The 13,707-nt window shown below is 38.7% G+C and overlaps 1 protein-coding gene across 3 annotated transcripts in view; it reads right to left on the bottom strand.

Annotated features, from left to right (window-relative positions):
* atrnl1a (attractin-like 1a) overlaps positions 1–13,707 on the bottom strand; it is a 329,340-nt gene that overhangs the window by 256,323 nt on the left and 59,310 nt on the right. For all 3 annotated transcript variants that reach the window (XM_026189694.2, XM_026189696.2, XM_026189697.2), the window contains exons 10-11: positions 10,886–11,069; positions 7,767–7,921 (exon numbers count right to left, since the gene is read on the bottom strand). In XM_026189694.2, the coding sequence (XP_026045479.2) occupies positions 7,767–7,921; positions 10,886–11,069 (339 nt within the window). The remainder of the gene's footprint in view (positions 1–7,766; positions 7,922–10,885; positions 11,070–13,707) is intronic.

Below are 13,707 nucleotides of genomic sequence, written 5' to 3'. Positions count from 1 at the left end.
AAGAATAAGATATATGTCGAGAAACAAATTTAAAAAATACATAAGTTGAACTAAAATATTTATATCAATATATTAATGTGTATGTTTTGTTTGCTATATTTGAACTTTCCTTTAATTTTTGGTCATTGACCACACACACACACACACACACACACACACAGTCAGTTTTATCTCCTTACATCACCTGGAGGATCCTAAAGACAGTCAGGTTTGAACTCTGTCTTTTGCTGATGAGCATCTATAAAATGTTCACTTCACTGTTTGTTGGTTTTTCCTGTTGGCTAAAAGATGCTTTCAGACAGTTCAGAACTCACTTTGCTTATTGCTGCAGGAGCTGCAGTTGAAAGAATACGGCTAAAATTGTCCTACGCACATCTAAACAATATATTAATATAATGGAATACAGAATTGTATTCATGTGAGGTTGTTCTTTGTCTTAATGAAAGAACTGTGAAATTGATATTTCTATTAACTTACACAGCATCTGTCCTGGTTTCAAACAGATTAGAAGCCAGGACATTGTGCTAAATAATACTATACATGCAAAACTCTTCTCAAGCATTAGCTTTGTGTGCAGCAGCCGTGTCACTTTTAACCTGTAATATTTAGCCTTTTTGTATTTTTGCTGTAAAATGATAGTTTTATTTTCTTTGTAAATTATGCTGCTCTGATGCCAGCTCTCTTGGCCCTTTCCTGGCCTGACTTATCGAGTTAATAAGCCACCTTACGTGAGTGGTTAGTCTGATTGCTGAATTTAAAACCTCCAGCACTGTGTGGTCCTGGTTTCCTTAAATGTGCTTGCTGGCTTATGGCTTCCTACACCTGGTTCACCTTTGCTCAAGTTTTCCTTTTGCCTCCTCATTCCTCACAAACAATCTAGTCTTGCTCTCACCCAACTCAAAGTTCATTATTTGAACTTTCCATAAACTCATTTGAACCCTTACTCAGCGGTCACTTTGGCTCTCCCAGTTCTCTTAGCCAAACCTTGACATCCTTGCTTTGAAAGGGCTTCATTGCAGAAGATGCAGTCCATAACACTGGGGAGCCCGCTATAATGTGCAAGAAGAGAGCCACACTGGAAAACAGCCTGCAGCTGTCTCAGAATGTCATGACCCCCAAGTCGTACATTTTTGTAACACAGTGTATACTTCAGACTGTTCTCCCAAGAAAACAAACAGCACTGGTTGTTTAAGCAAATCCCAGAGCAGCCGGTGTTTGTATTCAGGGCAAAACCGTAAAACTGCCATTGAACTAAAACCTACTGTCACACACAGAAGAAAGAGCTAGTGAACAATAAAGTGTGGGTCGAAGTGTAGTTGTTTTTTGACACAGGAAACCTGTTTATACTGCCTCGGAGAACAAATAACATAATCATTCTTTACCTTAACCTAATTATTCATTTAACCAAAATAATTATCCAATGCTGACTCTTAACCAAAAAGTGTTCCTATCACAGATAGTGATGTTTACGGTTTTGTTTTTTGGGTTTTTTTTTTTACTTCAAACCAAACAAACTGTTCAGTGTTTATGAAATTATCATATATTTCATGTCTGTGTTATAAACATAACCACTGGTTTTGAATGTTAGCAGCTTGTTGTATGGTTGTTAACTATTATTACTGCCATAGATATTACAAGTAGACAATCTGCAGGGCAGAGCCCAGAACTCAGTTATTACCTGATTTAATGGTGGTTGTTCCACTTCGGTGGACAGAAATAATGGGCAACGCGTTTTCACTTACACCAAACAACAGTCCCTTTAAGAGGCAGCGGGACTTCCAACGGTGGAATAAATGCCTCGAGTTTCAGTTTTTGCACAACGTTTGCAAAAACAACATGGTTATGGTTAGGAGAAAATCATAGCTTGAAAGCTCACTTTTCTAGTTACAACACTGAGGAGTGTTGGTTGCTTTCTATTTTGATCAAAGTCTAGTGAGCCAGCAAGCATATACTTAAGCTTTTACCTATGGAAACTCAAGCAGTCAGTTAGCCAAGCATAATATAATGATAACACTGGAAAAACTCTTGGTCCCCATCAGAACTGCTTGATGTACAAAATGCCTTTTATGTCACATTTGTACAAAGGACACATATGCAGTTTTAACAAAACTGTAATTATAAACAAAATATTATAGTAAACATTTTTATGCACAGCCTAACCATTGATTGCTATGGTTGGTCTTGACTGGTTGACGAATGATTGCTGAAAGTTGCTTGCTAGTGTCCAGGTGAAAATGGTCAACAATAGGTATACATGGCTCCGGTTAAAACCACTTGTAATAGCTTCCATCCCTCTAGTAGACTGCTGTGTTCATCCATAGTTCTCGTGGAGGAGTCTCGGCCTTGTGCAACTGAAGCTTTAGTTAGATTGCAGGTGCTGTGGAGGTTCGCCCGTCTGTTTAGGCTGATAGGTGCACGGCCCTAGTGTCACTGTGCAGGCCACAGCTACACCTTGGTGAAGCAAAATGAATACGAACCTAAAGCAACATGTGGGCCAGATTAAAATGTGCAAAGGCCCAGTTAAGTTACACACATGAGTAATATTTAAAAAACAAATAAATATTTGACTGCAACATATTATTTTCTCCAGCTGATGATCATTCATGTCATCATCTTTCCTCTTGGTTTTTCATTTTCCCCACCTAAACTATAATGCAGCTTCTATCTGCCTCTCCGGTAAACTCAAGCTAGAAAACGGACAAATGTTGCAGGTGATAAAAGCAGTAATGAATAAATTATGATATTTATGAAGACAGGGGTGTTTGCACAGAGTTAAGGGACACGTAAATTCACACATTTATTGCAAGCGTTGATGGAGCGAAAACAGTATCTGAAACCATTTGGCTTTCACCTTCATTAAGATGGGGACGTTCTGTAAACCCATGCCTGATTGTTTATCACCTTTTATTTTGCCTTTTGTTCACAAGCTTATCATCATCTTCACCCTGGCACACCTTTAATGTCTTTAGGTAATTCTCTTTCACAAGTCCGCAGTGCTTCCATTCCCCTCCCTAAATCCCTACTTCATTTACTCTTTATTTCTCTTCCACTCCGTGTTCGTCCCTCTCTCCTTCTTTAGCACTATTCTCCTTTATTTCATCACCCTTCTCACACCTGCTACTCTAATATCAGCAGTCGCTTTTTTCCTGTTGTTCTGTAATTTACAGGAGTGACGAGAAATATGAAAGAGAGAGTGGGAAGGACGACAGATTTGGACAGTGGGCTGATATTTCCAAGTACAAAAAAGCATTTTAAAGCCCATTTTTATAAATTTAAAAGAAAATACTTGCAGCTTTCAACTACAACTCAAACACGGAATAGCTGAGCACATTAGCATTATAGGCAGACCTTCTGTCATGGCTGAAAGCACTCTAAGAAACACTCTAAACAACTCTTGAGAAACACTCTAAACAACTTGTCCGGAACTGTTTTTATCATTTAAGAAACATTTCTAAACTCAGACTGCTGGTGTCAAAAGCAGAACTTGAGATGATTCTTCATGCTTTTATCTCTTCTCGTTTGGATTATTGTAACGGTCTTTTTACGTATCTCAACAAATAAGCTCTCGATTGCCTTCAGTCTGTACAGAATGCAGCGGCAAGACTTAACTGGTACAAACAAGAAGTCACACATTACTCCAGTTTTGGCTTCTCTTCATTGGTTTCCAGCAAATTTTAGGGTTCATTTTAAAATTTTAGTTGTTTAGAGCTCTGCACGGTGAAGCTCCCCAGTATATCTCTGACCTGTTGAAACCTCATGCTTCATCCTGAGCACTTAGGTCTTCAGGTCAGAGGCTACTGGTGGTCCCACGTACTGGGTTTAAAACACGTGGGGATCGGGCTTTTCAGGCACTGGCACCTAGGCTGTGGAACTCTCTGCCGTTGTCTTTACGCTGTCTAGACTCTACTGACTCCTTTAAAAAGCAGCTGAAGACATTTTTATACAAATGGGTTTTTAATTAATTTTAACCTGTATGTCTGATCTTATTGTGAAGTACTTTGTGATTTTTATCTGTGAAATGTGCTATATAAATAAATTTTACTTACTTACTCTAAAAAGCTTCTTAGTGGATCTTAGTTTGAGAAGTTGCTGTCGAAGCAGTGGTTGAGATTTCTGGATAAAACTAAAGTTTTAGTTAAAGTGACAATACAACAGGTCATGACATCACTTGACAGGTTTCAAAGGACTATAATAAACCTGATCAGCAACTTTGAAAACAAGAGGAGAGCATCAACATCACCTACATAAAGATGGCGAAATAGATGAATAATTGGTCAAGTCTAGTGCTGGGTGTATGTAATTCTATGAATGCACTCAAAAAAATATTTAATCTGATTACATTTAACATTTGTGATGTGGATGTGGCCACCAACTTTCAGAGATAACAAGCTCCTGACCCTTACAAAAAAAGCTAGGTAAGCATTAGCATGTTTCATTTTCCCTGATATGAAAACTTGCTCATTTCACCCAGCGATGCCTAAACAATCTATAATTGCTGCTTCAATAAAATTGTTTTCCCAATTCTTGGCAGACCGTAAATTTAAAAAAAAAAAAAAACATTCTAACTAACAATATTTAAAAATATAAAACTTTTTTCTACAATATATTTTTCCCAAGTATAATCCCTACATGATTTCCATTTAGACGTTTTAAGGCTCTGCTCCTTTTGTTCCGAGCTTTTAAATTCCAGCAACATCCCAACATACTGCACTGACATCTGTTGGATACTCACAAATTCTTTCTTCAGGCAAAGTTACTTAAATTCCAGGATCTGGTTAATTACAATACATCCATAATTTTGTATAAAGCTTTTACTAAACTTTTACCGGCAAATTTACAAACTAGATTTGAAATTCGAGAAAAGGTTTATAATGTGAGAGGCTTTGGAGAATTCAAATTACCCAGAACTCGAACAACCCGTAAAGGCTTTTGTGTGTCTGTATGTGGTGTGAAAATCTGGAACAGTCTGAGTTTACAATTGAAACAATGCAAAAATATTCACAGATTTAAATTTCTCTACAAACAGTTGGTCTGGTCACAGTATACTCAATGATGGGTTTTAGTGTGCTCTGTAATGTCTGTCCTCTTACCATTGCTGGTATGGATTCCAAAATAAAAAATAAAAAATAAAGTGTGCGTATGTATGTACATATATGTACTTGTGTGTGTAGATATATATGTATGTATATGTATGTATGTCTGTTACTTGTAGTTATTACTGCCTGTTACCTGTGGTAATGCAATTTATAATTTATATATTCTGTATTCAGTTATGAAGGCTCTAATTGTTGGTTGCGAGCTGCCGCTTAGATGCTTGTATCTGCCCGGGGCTGTTGATGGGTCTGTATGCAATGATGGGCGTAGCTGCGGGAAGTTTATTGTTTTTTTTTGTTGATGAGTGAGTATAGGGGTGGGATTTAATAAGTTTTCTTCGTCCCACTCCTTTTTCAGGCAAGTTTTGTTTTTTGTTTTGTGTATTTTATGTTCAATATAGGTATTTGTTGTGCCTGAAAATGAATAAATAAATGAATGAATGAATGAACTGTGGCTAAGCGGAAATTTTTAACATATTCTGCACCTCGAGAATATAATAAAACCTAAAAAGTATCTTAAATAAATAAACAAAGGGTCTCCATTGCCTCTCACTATTAGCGCCATGTGATTAGAAATCAGATTTGACAAGGTTAACCACCACACCCGAGGCTCTATGCCATGAATGTCTCACTCACACCCCTGATCACATAGTCAAAGAAACACTGATCAGTATAAAAACTGGCAGACGATTATTCTGAATGACTTTTTTTTTTGCAGTAAAACAATTATTTCACCACTAACAGACACTGGCAAGCATTGCTGACCTTACATGCAGATAAATATACAGTTAAAGAACCACCATCACCAACATGCTGCTTTTTCCTGTTCATGTTTCACTTTCACTCGATTTTTTTCAGCACCTTTTGCATAAATATTCGCACATCTTTATCATTTCCTCCTTCTTTCTGTTAATCTATCTACTGCACACTGTTTCCTCCTGTGAAGAGCAGAACTAATCTACATCTTCCTCACCTGAAGCCCCTTTCATTATTGTCTCTCTCTATCCCTGTCAAGGGCTGTTAATGTTCCCATACCATCTGGTTGATGGTGTAACTGGTTAGCCTATAATGGGATCCTTAATCATCAATACTCCATACCTATACTGCAGTGTTCGCAACCTTACACAGTCTTGGTTTCTTTCTTACTGTCTCTTCTGGCTGCAAGAATATTTTTAGCTTGTTTTTAGGTCTGTCACAGCGCAGTAACGTTGCAGCTTCCTCTATGTACTATTAAGGGCATTTCAACATGCTGTTGCTGCACAAATTGGATTCACACCAGGAAATCGCTTCCAAATACCATATGCATGTGTGTTTCTTTTTAGAAGAAAGCACTCTAAATGACTAATAAGAACAAATAAATACTACATAAAGCTTGATGGTCAGGATGAGTTGAATATTATGCTTATGAGTGGCTAGTGAATGGAACTGCCCTGCAGATAATATCACCTGTGAATACAGAATATAAATATGTAGAATGCTTATAATAATACCAGAACTGAGAGCAAACCAAGGCTTATCGTACATAAGATATAGAACATCATTTAAAAACATGTTTTCCTTGCAAGCAGGAGCACTCAGAGTGTAGATGTGAGGTTAAAGCATCCCCTTTTAGTCAACTACAAGTCATGGTTAGAAGCAGCAGGCAATTTTATATGTAGAAAAGTAGGCACGAGGCAAATCTGGCCTTTTAACAGCAACAGATGGAAGTGGAAGGACAAAAGAAAAAAAAAATCAAAGAGAAAACCCCAAAAAGTGAAATTAATTTTTTAAAAGAGAGATAAAAACACCATGTTGTTACCCAGTGGTGATTTTGAAGCTTGGTTTTTAAACTCTGACTTGAATATTTTGACTGTCATCATCTTAATTTTTTGAACATACAAAAAGCGGCTCTGAAAACAGACACACTGCACACTTGTGGCTTGGCAGAGCTCTATATTAAAGCATATTCTACTTTCTGCTTTACTCACAACAGGACCATATTTACAAAATAAACATGTCAATTTTTTGGAAACCAGAGGAGTCGCCCCCTGCTGGTAGTGGGGGGGGGAAATTATTGTTTACGGTACTTCTGAATTAGCTTCACTTTTGAGACTCAGACGCTAGAGCCACCTATTATATACAGTTTACTGTAGAAACTGAATGTTTTGGTTCCAAGTAGTATTATATCAAATTAACAGAAAATAGGAAATCTATCTGAAAAGACATTCTGTGAATTCCATCCAGATCACTCAATGAAAGGACCTATTTTCCAGCCTTAGAGGAAGAATTAAATAAATGAAAGCACCTTTAGATGTTCCAGTTATTAATCAATAATAACTAATACCATCAGGCAGGCATATAATTTATCACAAATTAACTCAAAAACAAGGAGTGCAGCAAAAACTATATCTCACTGTCTTATCTGCCTGTGAGAAGAGACGGTGAAATATACCCACAGACGCCTTATCTTAACATTATTAAGTCAGTTTTGGATTACATGAAGATACAAAACACCCTGGCATGACTAAATCCACATGAGAACTCTGGAGAGGTGTTTAGCTGGAACAACCTACCTGCCAAGTGGCTGACCTTTAATAGCTGTGCACAAGAAAACTGGTGTTCACACCAACATTTGCTTCAAAATCTAGCATCCACCCATGTGAAAGTGTCTGTTTATATGTGACTTGTTCTTACCAATATCATAAGCCAGAAAGTCTGCAGAGAAACACTTGGCTCCGTTGCTCAGAGATGTGTCATTGTGAGTGTTTCCCCCAAAAACCAGCATTGTGGCACTCAGCAGCACCGCCGAGTGGAGGTACCGTGCCAAACCACTCTCCTTGAGGATTAACCTGCGTGCACACACAAACACACACCCACACAGAGTTGGGTTAATCAGCAATGTGAGGCACGTCAGGAAAGCATCAATTTGTCAGCTATGCGTGTGTCTGCGTGACATGTGTGTCCATAGATGCATGTACTGCAACTGATGGCATCTGTCTCAGGTTGTGACCTGGCCTGTGGTGACTGCCCTTCATACCAACTGTTCTTTCACAGGAGACACACACACACACACACACACACACACACACACACACACACACGACATTGTAGGGGGTCTCAGTCTGTGGTGTCCAATCTCTCTGAGGTCAAAGGTTGTAAAGTAGAGAACAACTGCAGTGTCTATCTGTGGCTAATTTACTGCAGCAATGCTGATTTTCTGCCCTGCCTTCAACTGATTTAAATCTTCTCATACAGAAACTAGACCCCTTCATGTCAGACTTTTTATATGTACGAGCAGCGTCGTTATCTCTATTGTGAAAAGGCAACGACTACTCAGAACATACTTTAAATATGGTATTGAAACAGCGACCTGGAATGGAAGTCATATTTATTGATTCTAAAATATTGACAAAAAACAAACAAAAAAACCCCAAAACAAAACAAACGTCTACTTCTAAGAGCTTGAAATATCTTTATATTAAAAACATTTTTATCAAACAAAAAATACATGTGTAATTTAACAAATCCAATTAAGGTAAAATTGCCAATAAATGTAAATATCTCACACCATTACAAGGTTATAAAAATGTAAAATCAAGCATAATGAATATAGAAAAAGCCAACAATCAAGCAAACCAAAGACTAGGTGTTGGAATAGCTACCAAACTCTTTAGGATATTTTTTAGAGGCTTCTACACTCCCAGGGATGCAAAAATCATCAAGCTTTAGTGTTTTTTCAAGGTTATTCAATTGACCAGGGTGAAAAATAAGAGAAGGCAGTTCTCCAGGTTTGAGCAAATCCTGGGTTACCTGTAGAGCAGCCATCTACAGGGAGCAAACACGAGAAAAGATGGGGAAAAAGCTACTGTAGAGCTGTACAGAAGCAAAATGTGCTGTCGTCCAACAGTTTGGAATAGGAGTTAAACTGACCAGTATATGTGACAAATTTAATGGCTACAGATCAGTTGGAAACCACTAACATATAGATGTCATGTAGAAAAGATTGTCATGCTGTGGGATGCCTGTCAGAAGCTTTACACTGACAGAGGCCAGATGATCTTTACATTGGTAGGGAGAAGTATAAATCAGTGGAACACCCAGGGATGTGTCAGTCTGGGAATTTCATCAGTCCAAGAGCTCAAGTGACACTCGACTCCAACAACACATTCCAGCTGGAAAGTGAGAGGCACAGAGAGATTGCATGCACATGTGAGCATTTGTTAATGTATGCCTACTTGTGTGTCCACTGTCCGCATGTATATTAAAAGATGTTAAGAGCACGATAGAGCCCAGCATCCACTTTCACCAATCCATCTGTCAGAGTTCATCTGAGGTCAAAGCTCCTGGCAGATCCTGGCATTCTCACTCCAGTCTCCTCTTTCTGACAGGAACTTGGTGATTTTCCTTCCTCAGAAAGAGTTTGTGTATATTTAAAGTGATTACACAGAACTATTAATATTATCACATTAACTAGTTATTAAGTCAGCTTTTATGCAGACTCTCTTTTATCCTCTAAGACATGAGGCTACAATAAATTATCATATTTTCACTACTATTATTAAGAACTCTTATTAAACATGTTTTTTTATTATATGGTGAAACATTTCTATATTAAGCTGTGATGTAAACAGTACAATATCTTTATAATAACAGGCTTATTTGCAAACACACCGCTGTTGCATTCACAAATTTATCTTGGTCTGTGTAACAAAGTTGCTAAATTCAATGATTTCAGCCTCAACGTTTAACAAAGGTAAATAGGACCATATCAAAGGTAAATACACCCATTGTGAAGAACTGTTCCTCAAGGGATACTCTTGTTTCTGGCACATTATGATTTTGCATAAATTTCTGTTATGAAAATCTCTCCTTCATGCAAGTCCTCTAAAGGCTGCAAGAATGCATGAATAATGTCTAAAAGGCAACAGGGTGGAAGTAATGTTTTAATCATCTCAGAGTGACTAATGACATCAGGAAAAGTCAGGAAAAGCAGCAGGGTTAAAAAGAACAAAATCATTATCTGTAATGTAAAGAAGAACATTTTAATGGAAACACCTGCAGCTTTAAAACTGCAGTACGTGAACAGGCCGGGGACACGAGCTGACCAACATCTACTTTTGGTAAATTGCATGTGAATCAAAACACGATTACAGTGGAGTGATGTTTGAGCTGTGATTTGTTGGATTTCAATTAACTTTAAAACATGTTTGAATATTTATGCTGGTTCTGTGAGCCTGTCCAGGATGCACCCTGCCTATGATCTAAACTAAGGGTTGACCTTTTTTGCAGCCAGTGAGGACATTTTCTTAAGACACCAACATAATATAAACACTACTTTTGATAGCTTGGGTATATTTCACATATTTCTAAACACACACCAGCTATTAAGCTGAGCCAAGCCATGTAGCAGCAGGAACCTTGCTGCAAACTCACAGAAGTGAGTGATTTCATAACAGAGTGCATGGAGTGCATGGTGTGCTATGGCCAAAAGATAATGAGGGAAAGAGTAATGGACTCATTTCACTTGTGTTATTGATGTAATTCAGTGACAGGCACTATGTAGTCCCTGCACCCCAATTAGAGAACCACTCACCTCGTGCATGATGGGATTGGTCAAACCTCTGTATAGCCCTGAACACGACAAACAGCTAAACTGGAGTTACCATGATTCAGACAGCTGTTATGTTTACTATGGACATCAAAGTAAATTTCTTTTTCTTTTTTTTGATGCTGAAGAAATCATATCCATTTAGCATTAAAAAGAAATGTTTGCAATTTTAAAAAAATCCATAGTACTGTTAATGTGCTCTCACCATGTTCTTGTGTGGACGTGGTAGCGGTACATGTGGTCCACCAGGCCGTATTTGTTGTTATTTAGTGCCTTGTATCCCCCGTGGACAAACACACAGCCACTGGCTTCATCATACACGCTGCTGTGACCGTAACCTCCCTGGACCACTGCACCTCCGGAAGACACAACCTGCCACGAGTTAGACCCTGAGACACAAACAAACAGGGAGGGGGGAGAGAGAGGGGCTGATTAATGGAGTGCACCCCTGTGGAAAGATCAAAGTTGATCACTTAAAATGTTTTTTTATGCTTTGGCAAGTTTGGCTTTTCACTGTGCTTGCCAAAAAGCAAAGCAGTTTTTATTCCAGAGGTGATATAAAGCAAAGAGAGGAGAGAGCGAGCCAAACAGGGAGCGAGGCCACAGAAAATTAGAGTTTCTTCAGTTTAAAAGCGGCCTTTCAAAGAGCCAAGATTAATCCAGGTGCATAAAAAAATGATTTTAAAAATGGGCAGGGGTTACGTCATCAGATAAACCCCAATAAATAAAAGAAAGTAAACAAAGCCTAAGAAGAATTTTCTGAGACCAAGCGTAGTATCAAAAATAGAGACAGAAAAGGGAGGAGAGAGTGCATTTGAACTGAAACTGCTCATGATTCTTTCAAAATCTGAGAATGACGATTTCAAAAAAAAGAAACACAAATCTGAACACTCCACAAACTTTGTACAAAAAGGAAAATGGAAACACTTTAAAATTACAAATCATAATAACTGCATTCCTTCATAGTAACATCACAGCGAGAGCCATAAAAGACAATTCAGAGAAAGCCGATCTATTTGGTATTGTGGATGCTTATTACACCAAAGCTAAATTAATTTCAAAGTTCTAAGATATTTGGAGGCAAAATAAAATAAAACGAAAATAAAATGCCTCATTTTTATGCTCCATGCAATATTTCATGTCACTAACTTTGTGCCTTTTTCATGTCACAGATCATGCTTTGCCCGCTCTGTACCTTCCTGCAGGCATCTCTGGCTCCAGAGCTGAATGTTTCAGGTCAGCGGTTACCAGCTCACCAACATGCCCTCTGTTTATTGTTATATTGTTTGTTGTCTGTCGTTTATGCTCTTTTTTTAGTCTTTGCTTTTCCCTCATCCCATCAGGTTACACCAGATGGCCACGCACCCCAAGTCTTTTTTTTTTTAATGATTAAACTTTCAAGTTTTTCTGAGGTTCTGCTTGAAAAGGACATGCCCAAAGTGAACTGACCATTTCTCCGCAATTACAAACTGTGTGGTATCAAACTAAAGTTAACACTTGTGAGACTTCAGAGGTGTAAGCATCACAGCAGATGCCACTGTGTCAAAGTAACTGAGGGTACAACACAGCAAACTATGAGGGAGTTTTTCCTGGCCTGGCCTCTTATAGCATATAACCCCCTTGAAAATATGCAGCAGTGGATCAAAAATGGAAGAAAACCATATATGAGAATTACCTGTGAAAAGATCGATGCTGCTTAAGTGAAACTGAGCAAAGTTAAAGAGAGCACTTTGCAGTTACTTTGCATACTATATGCGTTGTTTGTTTTGCAAGTGTTGACGGGGAAGAATAGAAGAGGAATTGTTTTTGTGGATCTAGAGAAAGCATTGATGTACGTGAGGGTGGTGTAGGACATGTATGAGCACAGTGAGACAGTGGTGAGGTGTGCAGTTAGACTGAAAGATGGGTTCAAGTGGGGGTGGGATTACATCAGTGCTTTGAGCCCTTTCTTGTTTGCAGTGGTGATGGACAGATTGACAGATGAGGTCAGGCAGGCGTCTCTGTGGACTATGTTTGCAGATGACATTGTGATCTGTGGGCAGCAGGCACAGGAGAGTCCAGAGAGGTAAAGACATGCACTTGAGAGAAGAGGAATGAAGGTAAGTAGAAGAAAAACAGAATGCATGTGTATGAGAGGTAGACAGGTGTAACAGTGAAGCTGCAAGGACCAGAGGCCACGAAGGCAGATGTGCAGAGGAGGGATAGTGAATATATTGGAAAAAAGGATTTTGAATATGGAGTTGTCAAGAAGACAAAGAAAATTAATGATTGTAGTGAAAGACATGCTAAGAGTTGGTGAGACAGAGTGGATGCTAGAGATAAGGTCCTGATGGTAGCAGCCAGAAGAACAAAATTGCTGTATTTTTGTTGTATATTTTTAGCAGGGACGCGGAAAGTTTGTTTCATCTTTTAGACCAGAGTTTCTCGTCTTATAATAATAATAATGGATACTTTATTGATCCCCATGGGGAAATTACTTGTTTTTCTCTGCATTTGACCCATTCACTCAGTGAAGCAGTGGGCAGCCCACTAAGCAGGCGCCCGGGGAGCAGTGTGTAGGGACGGTACCTTGCTCAGGGGTACCTCAGGGTAGCCGTTAAGTGGATTCGAACCGCCGACCTTCCGATCATGGGGCGACCACTTTACCTACTGAGCTATCCCTGCCCCATATATATATTAATATTGACATCAGTCTTGAAATGATTTAGCAGCCTGTCGATCTGATTTCTCTTTGCTAATGACAGCATTTTGCCCAAAAAAAAAGCTTCACTGAACTATACTCAATTGAGAAAGGAAAAATGACAGGAGAAAAGAAAGCCGGCGAGCAACTGACAGCCGACCACACACCTGGAGTGGAAAAAAATAGCATAAAAGAACAAGAGAAACAGGGGTAGGAGGAAAGGCAGCACTGAAGTGACGACAAGAAAGGAGAAGGTCAACTCTTATCACATCTCTCACAGCTAATTGCTGTGAACCCACTTCTCCGAATGGTCATTAAATCCTTTTACCTCATATTTTACACTTCGC

This window comes from Astatotilapia calliptera, chromosome 13 (assembly GCF_964374335.1).
Source record: "Astatotilapia calliptera chromosome 13, fAstCal68.1, whole genome shotgun sequence".
NCBI lineage: Eukaryota > Metazoa > Chordata > Actinopteri > Cichliformes > Cichlidae > Astatotilapia > Astatotilapia calliptera.
Note: the sequence above shows the minus strand (reverse complement) of the source record. Positions and strands in the feature narration are given on the sequence as shown.